The sequence below is a fragment of the Acomys minous genome (genome assembly GCF_964271855.1).
Source record: "Acomys minous genome assembly, chromosome: 12".
Classification (NCBI taxonomy): domain Eukaryota; kingdom Metazoa; phylum Chordata; class Mammalia; order Rodentia; family Muridae; genus Acomys; species Acomys minous.
The window spans coordinates 107,604,352-107,627,011 of record NC_140493.1 but is presented as its reverse complement, the minus strand read 5'-3'; the positions used below and the strand labels follow the sequence as shown (position 1 = coordinate 107,627,011).

General features: G+C 53.2%; 1 protein-coding gene across 2 annotated transcripts in view; it reads right to left on the bottom strand.

Annotated features, from left to right (window-relative positions):
• Positions 1 to 3,035: 3,035 nt before the first annotated feature.
• The window catches only part of LLGL2 (LLGL scribble cell polarity complex component 2), a 36,642-nt gene continuing 17,017 nt past the window's right edge, over positions 3,036 to 22,660 (bottom strand). The window contains exons 3-26 of one of the 2 annotated variants that reach the window (XM_084748154.1): positions 18,015 to 18,112; positions 15,780 to 15,861; positions 15,346 to 15,461; positions 14,855 to 15,013; positions 11,917 to 12,079; positions 11,710 to 11,842; positions 11,369 to 11,423; positions 10,725 to 10,879; positions 9,322 to 9,539; positions 9,177 to 9,244; positions 8,894 to 9,047; positions 8,699 to 8,803; positions 8,137 to 8,429; positions 7,889 to 8,039; positions 6,386 to 6,536; positions 5,740 to 5,856; positions 5,460 to 5,626; positions 4,787 to 5,051; positions 4,410 to 4,569; positions 4,176 to 4,204; positions 3,886 to 3,933; positions 3,682 to 3,727; positions 3,534 to 3,595; positions 3,036 to 3,320 (exon numbers count right to left, since the gene is read on the bottom strand). In XM_084748154.1, the coding sequence (XP_084604280.1) occupies positions 3,313 to 3,320; positions 3,534 to 3,595; positions 3,682 to 3,727; positions 3,886 to 3,933; positions 4,176 to 4,204; positions 4,410 to 4,569; positions 4,787 to 5,051; positions 5,460 to 5,626; positions 5,740 to 5,856; positions 6,386 to 6,536; positions 7,889 to 8,039; positions 8,137 to 8,429; positions 8,699 to 8,803; positions 8,894 to 9,047; positions 9,177 to 9,244; positions 9,322 to 9,539; positions 10,725 to 10,879; positions 11,369 to 11,423; positions 11,710 to 11,842; positions 11,917 to 12,079; positions 14,855 to 15,013; positions 15,346 to 15,461; positions 15,780 to 15,861; positions 18,015 to 18,112 (3,003 nt within the window). In that variant the 3' untranslated portion in view covers positions 3,036 to 3,312. The remainder of the gene's footprint in view (positions 3,321 to 3,533; positions 3,596 to 3,681; positions 3,728 to 3,885; positions 3,934 to 4,175; positions 4,205 to 4,409; positions 4,570 to 4,786; positions 5,052 to 5,459; positions 5,627 to 5,739; positions 5,857 to 6,385; positions 6,537 to 7,888; positions 8,040 to 8,136; positions 8,430 to 8,698; positions 8,804 to 8,893; positions 9,048 to 9,176; positions 9,245 to 9,321; positions 9,540 to 10,724; positions 10,880 to 11,368; positions 11,424 to 11,709; positions 11,843 to 11,916; positions 12,080 to 14,854; positions 15,014 to 15,345; positions 15,462 to 15,779; positions 15,862 to 18,014; positions 18,113 to 22,660) is intronic. The other variant, XM_084748155.1, reaches the window with a different exon arrangement.

The window sequence follows — 22,660 nt, the reverse complement described above, 5'->3', positions numbered from 1 at the left end:
ATGGCTGTGAGGTGTGGCCGTCACTGACCAATGGAACACTCTAGTTCTTTGTTAGCCTCATTACAGCCATGTTCCATGAACTCTTCGGAACAAATTCTTTTTTTTTTTTTTTTAAATTTATTATGTATGCAGTGCTCTGCCTCCATGATCACCTGTATGCCAGAAGAGGGCATCAGATCACATTATAGATGGTTGTGAGCCACCATGTGGTTGCTAGGATTTGAACTCAGGACCTCTGGAAGAGCAGACAGTGCTCTTAATCTCTGAGCTATCTCTCCAGCCCCTGGTTTTTTGTTTTGCTTATTGAGATCAGGTTTCTCTGTAGCCTTGGCTGTCCTGGACCAGGCTGGCCTCAAACTCACACAGATTTGCCTGGCTGCACATGCCACCACCACTTGGCGCTTTTGGGATTCTTAAATTTACTAATCCCAGGATCGATCGTCTCTTGGCAAATTAGCTAAGCCAGGGCTTGCATCTCACCCAGCTGGGTGGGTGTGGAGGGCATCTTACCCACGGAGCCTGTTCCTTCTTGTCACTTAACTGGCCCCAACATGCAGGAGAGATGGCCCAGCAGTTAAAAGCACCTGCTGTTCTTGCAGAGAACCCAGGTTCAGTACCCAGCACCCACTGGTCATCACCTACTTAAGGTCACACGGCAGCCACAGCCAGAGCCAGTAGTCTCACATTCCCTTCAAAGTCTAAGGAAGCACTGCTACCCCTCCCCCTCTGTTTTGTTTGTTTTTTTTGTTTTGTTTTTGTCTTTTCTCTGCGTAGCCTTGGTGTCCTGGACTCATTTTGTAGATCACTCTGGTCTTGAACTCACACAGATCCACCTGCCTCTGCCTCCCCCAGTGCTTCTGTTTATTTAAAAATTCATGTAGCCAGAGCTGGGCGTGGTGGCACACACCTTTAATCCCAGCACTTGGGAGGCAGAGGCAGGCGGATCTCCTTGAGTTCGAGGCCAGCCTGGTCTACAAAAAAAAATTGAGTCCAGGACAGCCAAGGCTACACAGAGATACCCTGTCTCGAAAAACAAAACAAAACAAAAAGTGCCAAGCAAGCCGGGCGCACGCCTTTAATCTCAGTATTCGGGAGGCAGAGGCAGGCAAGTCGCTGTGAGTTTGAGGCCAGCCTGGTCCACAAAGCGATTCCAGGACAGCAGAGATAACATAGAGAAAACCTGTCTCGAAAAACCAAAAAATAAAAAATAAAAAATAAAAATAAAAGTGCCAAGCAAGGGCTCTATACTGAGCTAAACCCCAGGACTTTGAACAGAAACTTCATGTCACTTGTTCTTTTGTGACTGTGGGTGGGGCTGTCCAGCTCTCTGGGTATGACGCCTGTCAGGCTTAAAATCATAATTACGAAAGGAACTCCCAAAGAGAATGTAAAAGCAACTTGTATTCTGTTTCAATTGTTGTCTGGGAGGCTTGCTGCCTGTCTGCTAACCTAGGCCTAGTCCTGGAAGCTTCTAGACTCCTTACAGTCTAACCTAGGCCTAGAATGTTTTCAGCCTCTGAGGCTTATTCTTGTTCTTACTGAGCTCTGGGCTGGCTGCCTCAACTCGGCTGTTCTGGCTCAAACTTCTCTCCCAGCTGATTTATTCAATCTGGCTTCTCTCTCTCTCTCTCTCTCTCTCTCTCTCTCTCTCTCTCTCTCTCTCTCTCTCTCGGCCTCTGAATTGATCTGCTTGACCTCAAACTAACTCCAGCAATCGGCTCTAATCTGGCTCCTTCTCATTCTCTGGCTGGTTCTGTCTTCACCTGCGTCTAAGCTTGTTCTCCCATTCAATCTCTGTAAAAGTCTCTCAGTAAAACCTCCCTCTCCCTCCCTCCCCCTCCCCCCTCCCTCCCCCCTCCCTCCCCCCTCCCTGCATTGCCCCTTAAGTGGCTTCTCTTTCCTCTCTCTTCTCCTGAGAGTTGGGTGTATCCTATTCTGTCGACTCTTTCTCTGATTTGTTACTTTTTCTGCCACTCAATTAGACATCGATTTCCAACACGTGTGCATCCTGCTACAAACTAACTTTTCCTTCATTAGGGGATTAAAGGCACCACCATGCCTGGACCTAAGCTTTTCTTTACCTCATTACTTGCTCTACACCAGGCTGACCTTGATCTCAGATCTGTTTGCCTCTGTCTCCTGGATTAAAGGCCTGATTGTGTTCCAGCTGGATCACACAGACCTGAGTCTTTGGATGGGATTTCTTGCCAGAGCAGCCATGGTCTGAATTAAAATTCCTCTACCCGAGAATGTTCAGATATAAGCATGGTTCGGTGTAGTAAATGTCCTCCAGGCTAAGCAACTGCCATCTTGGGGCATTCAGCTGTACCCCTCTTGCAAAGGGACATCCCCCTCCTACACACACACAGCATAAAGTGATGGGGGGAAGTGGGTATGAGATTCTCCTGCCACCATCTTTGTCTTAATTGCAGGTGGCCTGGGGGAGGGGCTACAGTATACTTAGGCTGGGGTCCCTACCTGTGTGGGTGTCTATTACTTTAGAGAGAACTTCTCTTTTCAGAGGCAGCCTGTTGAGGGGAGGTCACCCCTCACCTGCTCTCTATAAGGAAGTCCAATATAGCTGGGCATGGTGGCACACGCCTTTAATCTCAGCACTTGGGAGGCAGAGGCAGGTGGATTGCTGTGAGTTCAAGGCCAGCCTGGTCTACAAAGAGAGTTCCAGGACAGCCAGGGCTATTACACAGAGAAACTTTGTCTTGAAAAAACAACAAAACAAACAAATAAAAACAAGGAAGTCCAATAGGGTGGTGGTGGCATACAGTCAGGAGGCTGAGGCAGGAGGATCTCTGTGAGTCCCTAGCTCGAAAAACCAAAAGAAAAAAAAAAAAGGCAAGTCCAATAAACTCATTGGGACCTTAGGAAGAGGGATAGATGGTGCTGTTTACTCAGTAACATTTGGTGGTTCAAATACTTAAAGAGTGGGTTGGCCGAGCATCCCTGAGGCTGGGGATGGACTCAAACCTCCCTGAAAAACTCAGGTCCTCAAGCCGTTCCAGTGAAGACATAACAAGGTGTTTATTAAAAAGTCAGTTTTACTCAGAGGCAGTTAAAATTTATAATTTAAAACCCAGCCCACTACAAAAGGGGGTGGAAATAAAAACTGTGCAACATTAACAAAAGGATCAAGACAGACAAGGCCCAGGAGGGGCAGCCCAAAGTGAGGTTCTCTCCTCTCCTGAGGCCAGGAGCAGCAACAGGATGGTGACCAGGGCACTGGCAGCCCCTGGCCGGGCTCGGGCTGGAAAGGCCCTCAGTAGTGTATGCGCATCTCACAGCCTGGATGCTGTCCGTTCACTCGGCTGTGGAATGACACGAGGAGACAGTAGGTCAGGATCATGCTGGTTGGGAAAGAGCACCTCAGTCACCCACCCCGAGCCCTCAATAACATTAGTGATTTCCAGGGCTGAGGTGGCCCTGGAGGCCTGGTGGGCCCTAGAGGGGTGGCAATTAGGGATTTTTCTCCCTGGGCAGCAGGTCCCCCCCTCCTCTGGAGTGCCCACAGCCAGCCCTACCTTCCCCATGGCTGAGGCTGCATCCCACAGCCACGCGGTGAGAACGCCAATTGCCATAGCTCCTGAGGCGGCAAAGACAGGAAGTCAGCATCCATGGGTGCTCCCATCCTCCACACCCCCACATCTCCCCAGTGCTGCAGTGACTTACCCCTGGTCTCCCTCCAGCGTGCTCTGGACTTCCTTCAGGACCACTGCTGGATAAGAGGGGCCCAGTGAGGCCTTCAGCGGCGAGGCCAGACAACTTTCTATTTTACCCATGGGGGTGCTCGTCAGGCTGCCTCTAGCCTCCCTGTACCCCAAGCCATGCTTCCCCTCCCTCACGTGAGCCTCACCAACCCCCACAGTGACTCACACTCGTCACTGAGCAGGGCGTGCTCCATCACTGGGCCAGACTTCTTCTCTGGAAGGCAGAGTGGTCAGGTGGGCCTGTCCCGGGCCCTCTCCTCTGCCCAGCTCTCATTACAGGGGTTAAGGGAATCGGTGTTGGAAGCCAGAGCCCCAGACACAGGAAACCATTCGTTCCCTGCTCCCGGCCTAAGCTCTTCCCTCTCACTCACCCTCAGCCGTTTCCTCCCTTTCCCCAATTCTAACCAGCCGTGTCCCAGGTGTGCCCCACACAGCAGTCTGGGAGTCCTGTCTTACCTTCGCCATCACTCTGGCTCCTTGAGTTCCTGCGGGGGGAGGGGCACAGATAGTGAGGCCCGGGGACCACTAGGCTCCGGAAATTTAGGTCCCACGAGGAATGGGTGAGGCCAACCTGTCTGACTAGATCTGAGCAGGCACGGGTGGAGGAGGACTGACTGGCCTGGCAGCTGGCACAGGAAGGAGGCGAGAAAGCGCACGGCTGTGGAAACGCCTCTGGATCCTCGTCCTCACCTGACTTGGCCCGAGGTCCTTCTGGGGCCCGTGCCGTTGCCATTGCTGGGGCGGTTGTGGCTCTTGATTTTGGTTGAATCCACCAAACACCGGGGCTCAACCAGCCACTTGGTGGAGAGAGAAAAGCGCTCGAACTCTGAAGGTGATATCAGGTAGAACCCTGAGAAGAGGCACAGAAGCCTTGAGTAAAGCCAGACCAGGGCTACTGGGCCCTGTGGCCATGACAGGGCCTCCCTCCCAGGGCGACGGAGACAGTGCTCTTCACTCAGGGCAGAGCCTGCCGGGCAGAGCGCCACATCTGAGTTGCTCTTGCCTCTCCATCCCCTGGCCGCGCCTGAGAGACCCTCTCACTGAGGCCCTAGCCCATGCCTGCACACCTTGGCCGTATTTGGTGAAGACACAGGAAGCAATGCCGCTGACGTCCTCCCGGCGGATGCAGCTGTATCGCACCTGGGGCTTGAGCAGGGGCATTGAGACCACCTGGATGTCACCCAAGTTGGTGAGCACCGCCAGGTGGTGCTCCCCGTAGTCCTCGGCCCTGCAGCTGCCAAAGTGGGCAACACCAACGCGCCGTACCCGTGAGCCTTCTAGGGCCGTCAGCTTCAGCTTCAGCTTGGCGCTCACCTTGGGCAGCGTGAATACCTGGGAACGCATGGCAGCTGGGCATGAGTCACACCACAACCAGACTGTAGTTCTCCTCTCTGCTACACCACTGGGATCCTGTCCCCTAGCAGATACTTTGTGCTATGCAGCAAGCTCATCTGGGCTTGATGCTCCCCCAGGCTCTCAGATGCAGCCCTTGGGTCTGGAGGAGGCCACTGACATCCGGTCTGGGCATTCTGCACCTCCCACAGACTCAGAGTCTGCCTCAGTGTCCCCACCTCTGACCTTTGGGTCTAAGGCTGACATACACGGGAGCCCTCTCTTTTCTTTCTCGTGACCCTGTAGCCCTTACCCCAACTCTATCCCAGCTGCCACTATTTGTATCCAGGGGCTGAACTGTACCGACATCCTAGGGACATCCAGGGAACCCTGACTGACACGTGGCACCTTGAATTGCTCCTCTGACACGACGAGCAACTGGTGGCTCCCTTGCATGTCTGGGCTCTTCGACAGGTCATGGGCTACTTCCAGGGGCTCGGGGAGGGGTACACTGTGTCCGTCAAGCACCAGGATGCCCACCACAGGGGCACGGTGCATCAGCTGGATCTCCTTGGCTACAAAGGAGGCAGGTTGGGGACAGGGTTATGTATGATGGTTGGCTTGGTGACACCACACACCCCAACCCATGTAGGTCAGGCCCTCTGCGTTTTCCCCATTCACCACTCACCCTGTTCTGCCCGAACCGGCTCATCCATTCTTCTCTCTGCAGGAGGCACACGCAGAGAAAAGGCATAGACAGTGCCTCCGTTGGTGCCAGCCCACAGCGAGGGACAGTGGCGGGAGCCTGAAAAAAAAAAAAAAAGGAAGGTTTGGGTATCCCTGCCTTTGAGAATTGAGTGGGGCTGGCAACCTGGGCTTCTATCCCAGCCTCCTGGGAGAGAACGGGGCTCCCCCCCTGCATGATCCTGAACCTAGGACAGTTAGCCCTTGCAGGAAGGAACACAGCAGTGACCAGGCAGGGACTTAACACTTCCACGTGCCACCGCCCCACCCCCCACGTGGAGGCAGAAGGCAGCATTTGCCTGTTGTATGTATGAGGAGAAGCTGAGGGCCAGAAAGGTTAGGTGATGTTGTCTGAGAGCAGTGGGGCAAGGCTATCAAAGCAGGCAACCCGGCTGACAAGTCTAGGAGAAGGGAAATTAACAGGCGTTGGCTCTGATTTGTCTGTGCCAATGGCATGCATACCCCCTCTGAGGGTTCCAGGCAGGCAGTGCTGCCTGTATGATTTCCAGAGCCTCACGACCGAGAGTCCATCTACCCAGGGCCTCACGCTAGGGGTGTCTCCCACCCCTAACCTCAGGCTGGCCACTCACTGTCCCTCAGGTAGGTGTCAGCAAAATACAGGGTCCGAACAAAGCCAGTGAAGGAGTCCTCTGCCGACCGGGCTTCAATCTTGCGCTGCACAGGTGCCAACTCCATGTTCTGCAGGCCTGTCCGCTCAGCCTTGGTGCTCACAGCCTGCGCCTGCAGGAAGTTGGGCTAGCCTGAGGGTGGGCTCTTGCCTCTGCGCCGAAGGACACTCACTCGCTCAATGCTAATCCTGCCGGGGAAGGGCTGGCCATAGCCGTGCCAGTCACCTAACTGCCTGGGCCCAAGAGGACCTCATCCAAGTAAGAGGCTCCCTGAAAGAGGACTTGCCTAATTTTTCAGCCATTTCATGGGTAGAAAGGGACAGAAAGGGGCTGGAGAGATGGCTCAGTGGTTAAGAGCACTGCCTGCTCTTCCAAAGGACCCGGGTTCAATTCCCAGCACCCACATGGCAGCTCACAACTGTCTGTAACCCCAAGATCTGACACCCCCACACCAATGCACATAAACTAAAATTAAATAAAAAATATATATATAAAAAAAGAAAGGGACAGAAAAATAGTAAGACAATTGTGCTAGTTTTATATCAACTTGAGACACAGGCTAGAGTCATCTGAGAGGAGGGAACCCCAGTTGGGAAAATGTGTCCATAAAATTCATCTGTAAGCCCAGCACGGTGGTGCACGTCTGTAATCCCAGCACTCAGGGAGGCAGAGGCAGGCGGATCTCTGTGAGCTCAAGGCCAGCCTGGTCCACAAAGGGAATCCAGGACAGCCAAGACTACACAGAGAAACCCTGTCTCGAAAAACCAAACCAAACCAAAACAGCAGGCCTACTTGGTTTGATTTTTTGAGACAGGGTTTCTCTGTGTAGCCTTGGCTGTCCTGGATTCACTTTGTAGACCAGGCTGGCTTCAAACTCACAGTGATCCGCCTGCTTCTGCCTCCCAGAGTGCTGGGATTAAAGGTGTGTGCCACCACGCCCAGCTTAGTGATTTTTCTTTATTAGTGATTGACAGGGGAGGGCCCAGCCTACTGTAGGTGGGGCCATCCCTGGGCTGAAGGTCCTGAGTTCTATAGGAAAGCAGGCTGAGCAAGCCAGTGAGCAGCACCCTCCATGGCCTCTGCATCAGCTCCTGCCTCCAGGTTCCTGCCCTGCATGAGTTCCTGTCCTGACTTCCTTCAGTGATGAACAGTGACGTGGAAGCGTGAGCCAAGTAAACCCTTTCCTCCTCAGCTTGCTTTTGTTCAAGGTGTTTCATCACAGCAACAGCGACCCTGACTAAGATGGCGATCGTATTTACTCGGGACTTGCCCTTAAGGTAAGTAATCACAGCTATGGCTTCCTGCATGTGGCCAAGCTGAGCCACAATGGCAGTGTGGCATAGATGAGGCCACTTGGTTAGTGGGTGGTGAACCTATTTGGTCTGGATTCAGATCCTGACCTTACAGCCCGAGGAAGAAGAGCAGTATGTCCTGCAGATGGCTGCTCTGAGCCTCGGCCCTTACCTCCCCTGTGGGGCCGCCGGGCCGCCTTTTATGGCTGGACACTCTGGTGCGGCGCATTCGACGGAACGACTGACGCAGAGACTTCTTGAGGGACTTCACTCGAGACAGGGGGCCCTCCAAGGCCAGCTGGTCACTGGGGTGCAGTGTGCACCTTGAGGGAGGGGGAAGTCACGTCAGGGCCATCGGGCACTACAGGGCCCGGACGTCCCCACAAGGTCCCAGTCCCGAGCCCCAGAGGCCCTGCTCACTTGACAAAGACCTGGCGCCGCTGCTGGTGATCAAAGAGGCCGAAGCCATGACTGGTGCCAAAGGCTACAAGCCGCCACTCAGAGTGCAGAGCCAAGGAGGTGACCACAGCCGGCGGCTGGCACTGCACCAGTACAAAGGGCTGAAAGCCTGCCTCAAAGTACACGGGCCCTGGGCGGGCGGCCAGGCGTTCGTGCCCCTTCCAGCGGTAGCCCTCCTGGTCCTGCAGCAGGTCCGCCTCCACCTGCTCCACGGCATGCTCCGCGGCTTCATCGTTCAGTTCCAGCACCAGCACCTGAGGTGGGGGGTGAGGCGGCACGGAGCTCAGCAGAGGCCAGGCACCACCGCACAGCAGAGGACTCAGGGTCCTTTGCTCATTTCTGGAGGTGGAACAGGTAGAGTGCTGGGGTCGCTCGCTACTGGAATCAAGCGTCCTGCACCTGCTGGGACAAGCTGCAGGTGTGCTCCGGACGACGCTGTCTGACTGACGGAGGCTCCTCCCCCTTGCCTCACAAAGCCACCCAGTCCCTCTGCCCTCAACCCCGACCCTGCCCAGCCTGCTACCTGCCCTGCCGTGCCTGCCACAGCCAGGTAGCCACTGTATTTACAGAGGAAGATCTTCTGGATGCCCAGTCGAGGATCATCACTGTAGGGATCAAAGGAGCCCACCTGCCAAGGGAAATGGGGGTGCCCGTGAGCGGCCATGGGCCCGTCCTAGCTTGGTGTCCCGCACCCCTGTTCCCAGGCTCCTGGCCTCACCTTACGGAGTGGGGGCCACTCCTCCTCACCCTGGGCGCTGAGGTTCTCGTTGGGCTCCGTGTCTGTGAGGAACACTCTCACCGTGCTGAGTTTGTAGAGCAGCCGTAAGCAGACACCCGAGGCATCCCAGAACCGCACTGTGCCATCCTCATGCCTGCGGGCAGAGCCTGGTGAGGGCTACGTCAGCCAGGGGTGCCCGGGGTCTGGAAGCACGACCCAGGGCTCTGTTCCCACCCGTCATGTCTGCCTTGGAAAAAGTTAAGTAGCCGGTAAAGTGACCTACCCTGTGAGCAGCAGGTCCCTCTGGGGTGGAGGCGGGGCCAGGCTGGTGCCACCATCTATGGGCCACTCCTAGAACAAGACACCAGGAAGTCCAAGAGAACCCGGGCCCAAGACAGGAGTGGGCTCCGGGCTAGGGCTGGACCTACCATGGTGGAGAAGTGCCAGTTCTGGCGGCTGCCCGCGGCGATGACGCGCTCCCACAGCTTCAAGGGGATGTTGGAGACATGGTGGGAGCAAGTGATGGCGGAACAGTGCAGGGAGGCCAGGTAGGGCAACTGGACTGCTGGCCAGCCCGAGGTCTGCAGGTCAATCACCACCAGTTCCTCCTCTGCCAGCACCACCAGGGCATAGGGGTCATCAAAGGCTGGAGAGCAGGCAAACAGTCACGGGCAGGAAGAGGCAGCCAGCTCCGCCTGGTCTACTGAAAAAGCTCCCGGGCTAGGAGCTGGATCCAACAATCTGTATTGCTTGGCTTGTGTAAAATAAGAGCTGCAAACAAGTTGTCATGATCAAGGCCTCTCTATGTGGCTGCTGCACAGGGACTAGTACCCCCTGAGAGCCAAACAAGAGGCGTTGCCCTTGGGGGCTGGAGAGATGGCTCAGAGGTTAAGAGCACTGGCTGCTCTTCCAAAGGTCCTGAGTTCAATTCCCAGCAACCACATGGTGGCTCACAACCATCTATAGTGAGATCTGGTGCCCTCTTCAGGCACACAGGTACACATGCACCCAGAACCCTGTATATATATATATAATAAATCTTAAAAAAAAAAAAAAAAAAAAAAAAGAGGATGCTGGTTTGGGGAATTCTAATGTTTGGCCTTGACTGATGCCCTGATGTCAAGCGAGGGACGGTAAGTGTTTCCTCTGCCACAGCGCCTCAGTTTGCCCTGTAGGCCCAAAGCAGGGACAGGCAGCAAGTCAGCAAGTGTGTCTGTGTCCGCCCCCCCCCAACAGAACAGCCCTCAGACTTCAACCCATGGGCTGCTTATCAAGGAAGAGATGAGAGGAAGGAACAGCTCCAGGCAACCAGAGCAGGAGGAGGGGGCAGAGGCTTAGAAAGAAGGAAGCACAGGCCTGGGGTCTCCCTGGAAGTGGGGGACCTCAGCTGAAGGTCGTGAGCAGTGGAGGTCTGCCCTCCCTCTCTCGGACGGTTCCCAGGCCTCTTCCCTGTTTCTACACCAGCCCTTACTGGTCTTGTCTGTTTTCCCACTTAGGAGGCTGACTCAGGGCTGGCCCCAGACGGCCACTCGCTACCCGGCCCAGACTTCCACCACATCTAAGGCAGGACCCTCTCGCCAAGCTGGATAGGCATAAATCCAGCAATGCAGATCTGCTCAAGCTGGGCCAAATCCCTTAAAGCCAGTTTGGGACAGGCAAGAGGTGTGGCCTGGAAGGACAGAGCAGGGTTCTCAGGTGTCACTGGCCTTACTAGGACTAAGAAGGGTAATAAAGCCAAGGGACACAGAAGGGTGGCAGGTGCGGAGCATCCACGCAGCGCCCTTCATTTTGGCACCTGCCCAACACCCCCGACTCCCAACGCTCTCCTTACCAGCTGCAGGGTCAGCCTCTGTGAGGACAGTGAAGTCAATGATACGGGAGGTGAAGTCAAAGGCTGTCTGCTGGCCGTTGTGGACTACTGAGATGCAGTGGCGGTCCCCATAACTGGCACGTGGCATACCGCCCTGGAAGACGGTGAAGGGCAACCTGCAGGCACAGGAGAAAGGTGGGCCAGGGGGCTCCCATACAACTCCTGACAGTCACAGGCTGGGTTGGCATCTGGGACCTGATGGAGGTAGAGACCAGCCTTCATGGCCAGGTCTAGGGGCTGTGGGACCCCAGAGCCCAAAGGAGGGCAGTCTCCTGCAGAGTAGCCTCCCAGCTCTTCCCAACTGCAGTAGTCTCCAGAGGCGGGACATCTGGGCTAGGAGCCTTGGGCTTTGTAAACTGTTCCCACACCAGGCTTATTATATACAATTCCTTATGAAGAAACAGGGCTGAGGCCACAGGAGTAGGGAACGCCAGTTGACAGCATCTCTTTGGGAAGAATGGATTTTGCCAAAACCGTCCACTGAGAGGTATAATGAATAGCAAATCTGTCCCCCCACCCCGGGAACGAGACCCTAGAAGGTCCTCACTATGCGATGTCTCCTTTCCAGGGAGGCTCTACAAAGCAGGAGGGATATTGGCACTTACCCTCGTCTGGTGGTAAGCCAGAAGATTTTGGTTATAGCTTTGCAAGGAAAGGGACCTAAAAGATAGGGTGTTTGTTAGCTTGAGCAGGTCTCCCACAAGATCTAGATTTCTTATTCTAACCACAAGGGAACCCACAACGGGGAGGCTTTCTCTGTGCAGGTCCCTGAGGCAGCCACACCAGGGGCCAGAAAACCAGCTGTGTGGCTTTGGACCAAGCCCTGAACCTTCTGGGCCCAGAGTCTGCTTCTATGAGCTAGGCAGCCTATACCCGAGCCCGGGAAAGCCCACAGGTGCTTCTCAGCCAGAAGACAGGGGTAGACCCTCTGCGCAGAAGCACTGACCGTAAGGTATAGAGCTGCGGAGGGGATCCGGGTTCTGGGTGTCACTGGACACGGACCACTGGCAGTGGCTGCCGTCGGAGTGACAGGTGACAATCAGGCAGCCATCCCGCTGCCAGCTGGCATTCTCCAGTTGCTTTGGAAGTAGAGGTTAGAGGTTAGGATCACTACGGCAGTCTACACACGGGCCTGGGAGAACCCACCACCTACCTGGCAGCTGAGGAAGTGGTAGAGCACACGGCTGGCCTGAAGGTCCCAGATGACAACCAGGCCCCGGCTGTAGCCAATGAGGATTTGGTTGGGGTCTCGAGGATGCTCCTCAAGTGCTTCCACCATCTCAAACACTCGCCGGTGGCGGGCTTCCTCAGGCAACCTAGGCGAGGGAGTGCCATGAACCCATGCAACAGTGGGAACCCCACATGCCAGTGTGGGAAGAGGATGGGGCTGGCCATATCACAGTCAGGGGGCAGGTACTATGGTGGACACTATAATCCTAAAACTTCGGAGGTAGAACGATCAGGTGTTTAAGATGAAATGCAGTTGTACAGTAGCTCGAGGCTAGTCTGGACCACATGAGCCTCGAATCGTTTTTATTTATTTATTTATTTATTTATTTATTTATTTACTTCCTTATTGGTTTTTGGTTTTTTTGAGACAGGGTTTCTCTGTGTAGCCTTGGCTGGCCTGAACTTGCTCCGTAGATCAGGCTGGCCTCCAACTCACAGCTATCCACCTGCCTCTGCCTTCCAAGTGCTCGGTTAAAGGCGTGTGCCACCATGCCCAGTTGAGCCTCAAATCTTTACAGATAAAAGGAAAGTAGTTGAGTGTAATGGTGCACGCCTTTAATCTCCCGCACTGGGAGGCAGAGGCAGTCAGAGCTCTGTGAGTTTGAGGCCAGCTTGGTCTATTTAGCAAGGTCTAGGACAGTCAGGGTTGGGTAGAGACCCTACACCTCTAAAAGGGTTATTTTTATTGTTTTAAATTATGTATATGTGTATGTGCCTGTGTGTAGGCATGTACACATGAGTGCTGGTGCCAGGAGAGGCCCGAGGCAGCAGATTCCCTGGGTGCTGGCCTTAAGGTGGCTGTCAACACCTGATATGGGTGCTGGGAACTGAAGTCTAATGGTCCGCAAGGGCAGCAAGTGCTTAACCGTGGAACCATCTGTCCAGTCCCAAAGACAGTTTTAATGAGTGCATGTAGCATTTAAGTTGTTGGAAGAGTAAATGCCCTTGTTTATTTTAAGTATCTTTTTGAAATTTTCTTTTATTAGATGTACTTATGTACACTAGTATACCACGTATGTGCAGTGCCCACAGAGATCAGAAGAGGGCACCAAATCCCCTGGAACTGGAGTTATGGATGGATGTGGGTGCTGGGAATCGAACCTGGGTCCTCGACAAGAGCAGTCAGTGCTCTTAATGGCTGAGCCATTTTTCCAGGCCCTTTGTTTATTTTACTTATTTTTTTTGAGACAGGCTTTCTCTGTTTAGCCTTAGCTATCCTAGACTCGCTTTGTAGACCAGGCTGGCCTCAAACTCACAGAGATCCACCTGCCTCTGCCTCCCAAGTGCTGGGATTAAAGGCGTGTGCCACCATGCCCAGCCTTTGATGGCCCTTTTTATTACTGTTGTGTGTATGGTGTATGTGTGCGTATGTAGGGGTGGGGGTGGCCATGTGGAGGATGGAATTTTACATTGTCTTCCCATTCTCTGCCATAGTTTTAGTTTTCGTTTGTTTGTTTGTTTGTTTTTCAAGGCCTCGAATTCACAGTGATCCGCCTGCTTCTGCCTCCTGAGTGCTGGTATTAAAGGCAGGCACCACCATTAGTTTTTGACACAGGATCTCTTGTTGAGCCTGGAACTCACTGGTTCAGGAAGAATGGCAGCCAGCAAGCCCTAGGGAGCCTCTGGTCTCTGCCTCCCCAGCTGTCACCACAGATACCCACAACTACACCAGGTTCCCACCTTCCCAGCACTGTCATCACAGACATGCAGGACTATACCAGGTTCCATTTTTCCTTCTTAAATAGAGTTCTTGGGCTTGAGAGGTGGCTCAGAGATTAAGAGCACTGACTGCTTTTCCATAAGTCCTGAGTTCAATTCCCAGCAACCACATGGTGGCTCACAACCATCTAGAATGAGATCTGGCGCCCTCTTCTGGTGTGCAGGCATAAATGCAGACAGAGCACTGTATCCATAATAACAAGTGTTTTTTAAAAAGGATTCTTGGGCTGGAGAGATGGCTCAGCAGTAAAGAGCTCACCGTGGGGTAAAGGGCGAGGGGCCAGGGATGAGGGCTGCCTGCATAGGAGTTGGTCCTCCTAATGTGCTGCCCATAGACTTGGCCCAGGCTGGACACCAGCTATCCTACCTGTCACCCTACCTCAGGTTTGCTGCCTTAGCCAAGGCCTGTCCTGCCCTGTCAAGCGGGAATAGAACAGGGGTTGTAGTCAGACGGGCTCCACCCTGCCCAGGAATCCTCCAGAGCCAGCAGGGCTGCAGCTGGATGAATGGGCCCTGCCTCATCTTCCCATGGAAACTAAGTTGGAGCCTGGCTCCCTCACCGAGCAGTTTATGGTACTATGTGCAAGGACACTGGACTAAGGAGTTGTTGACACACCAGAATTTTAGACCTCACTTTCCTCTTCCTCTTCTTCTTCTTCATTATTATTATTATTGTTGTTGTTGTTGTTATTATGTATGTGAATGTTTTACATTATTATTATTAATGTTTTGCCTTCATGTATGTCTGTGCACCACAGAAGAGGATGTCAGATCCCCTGGGACTGGAGTTAGACAAGGTTGTGAGCTACCATGTGTGTGCTGGAGATGGAACCTCGGTCTTCTGGAAGATCATCCAGTGCTCTTAACCCTTAAGCCATTGATTCAACCCATTTCCTGTTTTGTTTTGAGACAGGGTTTCTCTGTGTAGCCCTGGCTGTCCTGGAACTCACTATGTAGACCAGGCTAGCCTTGAACTCAGAGATCTACCTACCTCTGCCTCCTGAATGCTGGGATTAAAGATGTGCCCTGCTACAGCCAGCCAAATGAGATGACAAAATTACTCCTAAACACCACTCCCCTTAGTGTATGACGTCCACAGATACAGAGGCCATGGCCCACAGCTGAGGCTCTGGGTAGCTCACCATTGCAGCACTGCGTCTGAGCTGATGGTCCTGTCGTCCAGCGTGCGGAAGCCTGGCAGCTGCACCACAAACACGCTGCCGCTCTCGGTGCCCAGGTAGAGCAGCTCTCGGGAGGAGTGAGGTAGGATCTCAGTGATCTGTGTGGCACTGGGGGCAGCCCTGTGAACAGGGACAGCTGCCGGTGAGCTGTCTGCTGTCCAGGAGCGGGGACCCCAGTCTTGTCTAGAGAACACAGGCCCCTGAGGGCCTTGGCTGCCTCCAGAGCATCTTGGGCTACGACAAATGACAGTTTACATCCTACTAGGCAGGAGACAGGTGGCAGGGAGCACTGACTGTGAGGCAAGAAAAAGCCCTGGCGTTCTTGTGCACAAGAGAGTGCACGCCTCATCACCGTCTAAGAGAGTACCGGAGCATAAGATGTTGGCACTGCCAACATCAAAGGAAAATAAGGCAAGGAGGCGGTAGACATGAAAGGACTGCCATGCCCTTACCCTGGGGGGCCGCGTAGCGTGAAGCTCTCTTCTTCCTGCAGCTCTGATACGCCACCCTTGACCTTCAGGCTCCACAGGTGCAGGCTGTTGTCATCTAGCAGAGTGACCAGCTGACACTATGGAGAGAATGGGGACAGGAGCTTGCTAGCTGAAGAGAGCCAACATTCTTCAAGGCCTTTACTTCCTGGAGCAGCCCAGACTGTGTTAAGAGTTTTCAAGGAGATCCAGGACAAAAGCCCCTCTGTGGTAATCAGGGTGGCCTTTGAACCTCCAAGTGGACAAAGGGAGGGAGCCCAGGTGTTCTGTGAGCACCAAATCAAAAGTTACCCCGCCAACCCCCTCCCCCACTATCCTTTCCAGAAGATATGTGTGCGCAAGGAAGGCAGCAAAGAGGCCCCTCCCCCACCCCGTCCCTTCCCTAAGCAGGTGCTCACCTGACCAGGCAGGAAGTGGATCTGCATCACAGCGTTGTTCTCCCTGTGAAGCCCCATGAATTCTACCCCGGGGGCACCATAGCTAGAAGGTTCAGGAAAACCTCAGAAAGCTTGACACCAGCCCCTCCCAAGCGTAGCGGTGGCCCAGGTAGGAAGTAGTGCAGCCAGGCACAGGGTGGGGGTATAATAATGGCCCAGGGCTAGGTGCACTCAGTCAGTGCTCTGACCCTGAGGAGAGTTCCCCTCACAGATCAGGTTGAGGTGGGGGCGCAATTCCCTACTCTAGCAACTCTTAGGCTGCCACCCGTCCTCCCCTCCCCCCCACCCCTGCAACTTGAGCCTTAACAACAGGCCTATATATAACCTGTCACCTGGCGGCACCTGTGAGGGAACGTGGGGCATGGTGGTGGCAGCGGGGGAGGGGCACCCCCAGCAGCCTTGCCCTGAGTCTTGGCATCAGCAACTGGCAACCAGGATGTGATGCTGGCTGGTAATGATTAACCAGCTTGGGGTTGGGGGTTGGGGTGGACTATAGCAGGGCTCTCTCTGTTGGGCCTCTGGCCTCCTCTGTGTACACTAACTCACCCCACCTGGCACCTGCACTCTCACTCCCGCTGTGGGGAGGACTTTTATGGGCGGAGGTTCCAGGTGGGCCCCTGTCCCCCCACTTCTCTAGCACTCTTAGCAGAGGCTGTAGGTCAGACATCAGGAATTGTGGGACACTGTCTAGCGCTCCGGGCCCAGCCCATCTCAGGCCTGCTGGAACTGTCCCAGGGTGGAGCCCTCCCCTGCTGAAACCGCCCACATTCAAGTCATCCACTGCTGTGGACCAAAGAAAGACTGGACAACTGGGGTAGGGAGAGAGCCTGATTCTGCCAAGCAGTGTCCTTGCCCTCTCTTGGGGGGTGTGCATGTGTGGCTGCCCAAGTGCTAGCCCCTGATACCAGCGTAAGGCCATTCTCCCTTCACCTGTGGGCGCAGGGCACACGGCCAGTCTGCCCCAGCCTTTTATGGAGGGGGAAGGCAAACAATTAAGAATGTGCCTTCTGGGGCTGGAGAGATGGCTCAGCGGTTAAAAGCACCATCTGCTCTTCCAGAGGTCCTGAGTTCTATTCCAGCAACCACATGGTGGCTCACAACCATCTATCATGAGATCTGGTTCCCTCTTCTGGTGTACATGCATGCAGAACACTGTATATGTAATAAATAAATAAATCTTAAAAGAAAATAAAAAGAATGTGCCTTCTGCCTCTACTCACTACAGGAAGAGCAGACTCCGGGTGAATATTAGCACCATTCTTTTTTTTTTAAATCATTATTGTTTGAGCTTTATTCAGAATGCAAGTATCATGTCAGTCTTCAATATTAAATAAATAACTGCTACTATTTTTCATGTTACATAACAGCAAACTGAACATCAGCTATACAACACACAAGCAGGTGCAGCCTAAAACCATCTCACCATCTTAGAGTCTCATAGTAATCTAGGTTTCCAAACAAGGGATCTGCAAACAAGCAGTGATGTCAGCCCCAGGCTGAGAAAGCTTTGGGCAAGCCAGTCACTCTTAAGAAGAAAGATGGAGATGAAAAAGGCAGTGAGGGCCTCGTCTGGAGTTGCTGATGCCTCAACCAGCCAGTTAGAAGTAGCCTCAGTGAAGAAGGAAGAAAGGTCTAACGGTGGGGAAAGCATGCAAATTTGACAGGAGAAGAGAAGAGGTATCTGCATGTCTTAGCAAAGAAGAGCAGAATTGTGTATTAGCACCATTCTTAGGGACAAGATGGGCCATGTGAGACGCGTTTTGGCAGGGGTATTGATTTGAGGGCATCAAAGGACAGAAGCCAGGCCTTCTTAGAGATGTGCCCACTGTTCCCCACGTAGCCCGAGCAGCATATTGGCACGGCGTCCCTCACCCTGTCAAGGCAGAAGGAAAAGATGCTGGGGCCAAGCTTAACTCCTCTGGACAAGGTAGCAGCCACCAGGGCCCTACAATCAAGTACAGCTCAAGCCCTGAAGCCTTCAGCTACAGGTCAGGAGGAGGAGGACTTGAGCAAGTTAAGCCCACCCCTTCTCCAGAAGGACATATAGAGCTTGCCATGCTCAGTTCTCGCCTGCTTTTGGACCAACTGCCCAAGAGCCAGCAGGGTACGACAGTTCTTCTCCAGAGCTCACCTACCCGACACCCCAGAGACCACCTTGGCCTCCCCCCCTTCGGCAGCAGGTACTGGAAAGGATACAGCTTGACGGCTCCTGAGCGGGTGCCGATGGCCAGGATGCGCAGCGAAGGGCTATAGCCAAGGGCACTAGGCTGGTGCGGAAAGCCATGCTCCACAGTCTGCAACGAAAGCCATGAGGGCAGGGACTAGACACGTCTCTCAAATCCCCGGGTCCCCTCAGGGTTGGAGCTGGGCTGAGGAGCCACAGTTTAACCAGTATGGCAGGAAATGGGGCTTAGAACTCTGCACCTCCTTGGCTTTTCCCAGAAGCTGAGGGGCTAAACCCAGGTTCCTTCATTTGTGTAGCCCACATCCCTAGCCACATGCCCACTGTCTGATGACATGCGGGCCACAGGACACTCTTCAGGAACCTGTGCCTATAGCACACTCCGGCCTTCTTGAGTATCTGTGAGGTGCCAGATGGCAGTAGAGGGGTGAGTGCATGAGGACAGTGGTTCACAGTAAAGCAGTCTGGAGGGGGTTACCGCTCCAGGGCACCCCAGCAGCCCTGCCTGGCTCTGGACTCCAGGATCCCTTGTCATTGTGTTTCCTCAGTCATCTTCCCAGACAGGAATCTGGCTGCTGCACAGGGCTGGAAACCAGAAGGCAATACTTGGAACCCGCCAAAAGGTGGAAGAGGAAAACTGACTAACAAAGTTGTCCTCTGAGCCCTTTGTGGTGGCCCACACCCCTAAGAGGGAAGCAGAGGCAGGAGGATCACTGTAAATTCAAGGCCAGCCTGGTCTACAAGGGGAATTCCAGGACATCCAGGGTTACACAGAGAAATCCTGCCTTGAAAAAAAAAAAGTTATTCTCTCAACTCCGTAATGTGCCCACAAGTGAGCGCACATTTTATATATATATATATATGTATATATGTCCATATATATATATATATATATATATATATATATATATATATTACGTATTTGTAATTTTTAGGGGGCGAGGCAGATAGGAGCTCTCTATTTTTTATGTAGCTCTGGCTGCCCTGAACTCACTCTGTAGACCAGGCTGGCTACAGAGGCTACCAGAGAGATCTACCTGCCTCTCTTTGCCTCCCTAATGCTGGAATTAAAGGGGCGTGCCACTATACCCGGTTATATACAATTTTTGAAAAGCACAGAGATGTGACTGGATCACACCACACCAACACTCCCACATATGTTCGCGCACGCGCACAGCTTCTCAGGTGGTTTATCTGCATGAAATCACTCAATGGTTAAAAGCTTTCGACTGAACTGAAAACGGCTGGAGAATATTCCTGAGACATCCACTGGCTCACCCCCAGAGCTTTGCACAACGCCAGCCACCCCGGTGGTCCCTTCTGTACCTCCATCCCTGCCTGAAGCTTACACACGATAGGTGTGTAAGGAGCTGCAGACTAAAGGTGTGCATGTAAACAGATCAGATGACAAAGCATCCCCGGGGGAGACTTGGGGTTCTGCTTCCTGAGCAGCTGCCTACCCCAAGGGGCACAGATCCCGGATGAACTACACCTCAGAGCAGACCACAGCAATGGCAGCCAGTTTTTGCCTTATAAGTTCCTTAGCTAAATCCGTGGGTCTGCAGTGTGGAGGAGGGCGAACCAGGCTCTCGTCAGCTTACTGAGCAGCCATGTCACACCTGCACCGCCACAGAGAGATAAGCCGTGGCCACAGCAGGAGCAAACTCAAGGGTTGCACCTCCCACAGTCCAGCCCTAGAGGAGAGCTTTAACAAATGCTTCCTCTGTGGGAGTCCCTGGGGCCAACCGGGCGGGTGGAAGGGCGGGAACAGTCTGCCTTGCAATGGCCATACCTGGATGGTCAGCCAGGAATGCAGGAACCCAGAGGGGACCTCAGTCATAGGCCCCAGCCAGCCCCTGTCCCTGTTCAGCTATGTGAAAAATGCAGAGCCTGGAAAAGGCCTGAGTAGATAGCCGAGTGTCTGGAATGCAAACATTTCACAGAAAAAGGAGAGCAGAGAACTCACACAGGTTGTGTGGGACAAGCAAGGGGGCGTGGCTTGTCTGAGCCTAGCCAGGCCTTGGCTGGTCCCATGTTGCTGACGCCTGGAGAAAGTCAGAGGCCAGAAGAGCTCCTGAAATTAGCATTTTCCCTATTACCACCAGCAGTGGCAGCTCAGGGCCAAAGCCTTTGGAATGTAGACTTTGGAGGACTGTTGGGTGGGGTGGGGGATGTGCCCTCAGGGGCTAGAGGCCCAGGAGGAGGCCCCATACCTTGAGTTGCCTAGGACAGGAGCTATTTGTGGCCACAGCTGACTTTCAGTGTGGCGGCTTCTACACCAAGGAGGCGATCTTTTAAAAAGTCTCCTTTATTTTAACCAATTTAAACATATGAGTGGATATTCAAACTGTGTATAGTGCTTCACGCCTGCAGTCCCAGCACTCAGGGAAGTGAATGGAGAAGGGCAGCCTCAGTTATATAATAAATTCCAGGCCAGCCTGGGCTATAGGAGAATTGTCTCCAAAAAGACACAGGGCTGGGCTCCACAGGGTAACCCCAGGCCTCACCTTTCTGCTGGAAGCCTCAAACTCTTCAAACAGACCTTTTAAAGGAACTCATCTCACAACTGAGACTGATGTAGAGTGCAAAACACGCCAGAATTTAGAGACTTAGCACCAACAAAACACATCAGATCAGAGGCTGGAGTGATGGCTCGGTGGTTAAGAGGACTGGATGCACTTGCTGGGGGCCTGGGTTTGATTCCCAGTACCCACATGGTGGTTCACAACTGTCTGACTCCAGTCCCAGGAGATCCAACACCCTCTTTCCAGCCTCTGTGGGCAGTGCATGCACATGGCACACAGACATGCAGACACACAAAAAGTAAAAGCACCCATATACATAAAAACATAGAAATAAATTCTTAGTAGTTGTACTGCCTACATGTAAAGATAATATTTTGAGTATATTAAACAGAAGTATTATTATTGTTATTATTATAAAATTTTTTTTTTAGACAGGATTTCTCTATGTAGCCTTGGCTGTCCTGGACTCTCTTTGTAGACCAGGCTGGCCTCAAACTCACAGTTATCCACCTGCCTCTGCCTCCGAGTGCTGGGATTAAAGGCATACATCAGGGCTGGAGAGATAGCTCAGTGGTTAAGAGCACTGTCTGCTCTTCCAAAGGACCCGGGTTCGATTCCCAGCACCCACATGGCAGCTCACAGCTATAACTCCAAGATCTGACACCATCACATCAATGCACATAAATTAAAATTAAATAATAAAAAAAAATGGCGTGCACCACCACCACCCAGCCTCCTAGTATATTCTTACTGGATCAACACACTATTCTAGATTATTTTCTCTTCTCTTCAGCAGGAAAGTCAAAGAAAAGCAAATCTACGGCGTTTTTTCTTTTCTTTTCTTTTTGATAGGGTTTCTCTGTGTAACAGCCCTGGCTGTCCTGGACTCACTTTGTAGTCTAGGCTGGCCTCGAACTCACAGAGATCCACCTGACTCTGCCTCCTGACTGCTGGGATTAAAGGTGTGCGCCACCTCACCCAGCCAGATCTGTAGCTTTTGCTTGGACGGAGGCCCACGTGTTATCCTATCGAGTCTTAAGCGAGTTTCCTACAATCCTGCTGGATTCCTTCCACTCTGCCAAGGTTGGGCATCCCCCATCCCCCACACTCTCCCTCATATCCTTTTCAGTCTGGGGGGACATGTGACCACTCCTCCTGGCTCATCCAAAGGTCAGTTGAGAACAGGCATCCAGTCAGGCTCACTAGGCCTCACCAGCATGATACCCATGATGCCTGAGCAGGGTGTACTTGGACTGAACATGAGGCATCTTGGGAACACAGGGAGTGTGTCTGAGGGTGACTGCCCCCTGGCCTGCTGGCTACTAGTCTCCTCATTTTCTGCAGTATCCCCGGGGGCATCTTGTCCAACTGACAAGACTGAGGGACCAAGGCTCCCTCAAAAAGCAAAATATGGGGCCCGAGCGGTGGTGGCGCATGCCTTTAATGCCAGCACTCAGGAGGCAGAGGCAGGCGGATCGCTGTGAGTTCAAGGCCAGCCTGGTCTACAAAATGAGTCTAGGACAGTCAAGGTCACACAGAGAAACCCTGTCTCAAAAAACAAAAACAAAACAAAACAAAAAAGCAAAATAAGGAGCATAAACTCCACAGGACTTTCCCTGGACAGGGCCCAAGTGATTCCCCAGGTCAGTGCTTCCCTGAAGAGACTGTCAGGCCTGAGCGCAGGGAACCCTGTGGGTAGGGGCGTGTGGAAGGCACGGGGAACCCAATGTGGAGGGCTCAGTGGCCCTTGCTGGGTCGGGCAGGGTGGATGTGGTTTTGCCAGGAAGGCTGACAGAGTCAAGAAAAGAAACAGGGAGGAACTAGAAAGCCAGGGTGTGTCCCGGGGAAACCAGGTAAGTCCCAGGCATCCTGCACCTCAGTGTCCTGCCTGTCCTGGCTGTCCTTTCCACAACAGCTGAGACGCTACTAAACTTTCAAGATTTGGACTCCGCCGAGTGTAAGTTCTACATGGTTGGTACCTATGTACCAATTTCTACATGGTAACTAGAAATTACATGGATGGTAATTCCCGGACCTTGGTTAGGTCCCTGGAAGGATGAGGTGACCTTTCTCAAAGGCAACAGAGTCTCCCCTGTATTCCAGAGTACGTGGACAGCAGGTACCTCAGGGATACC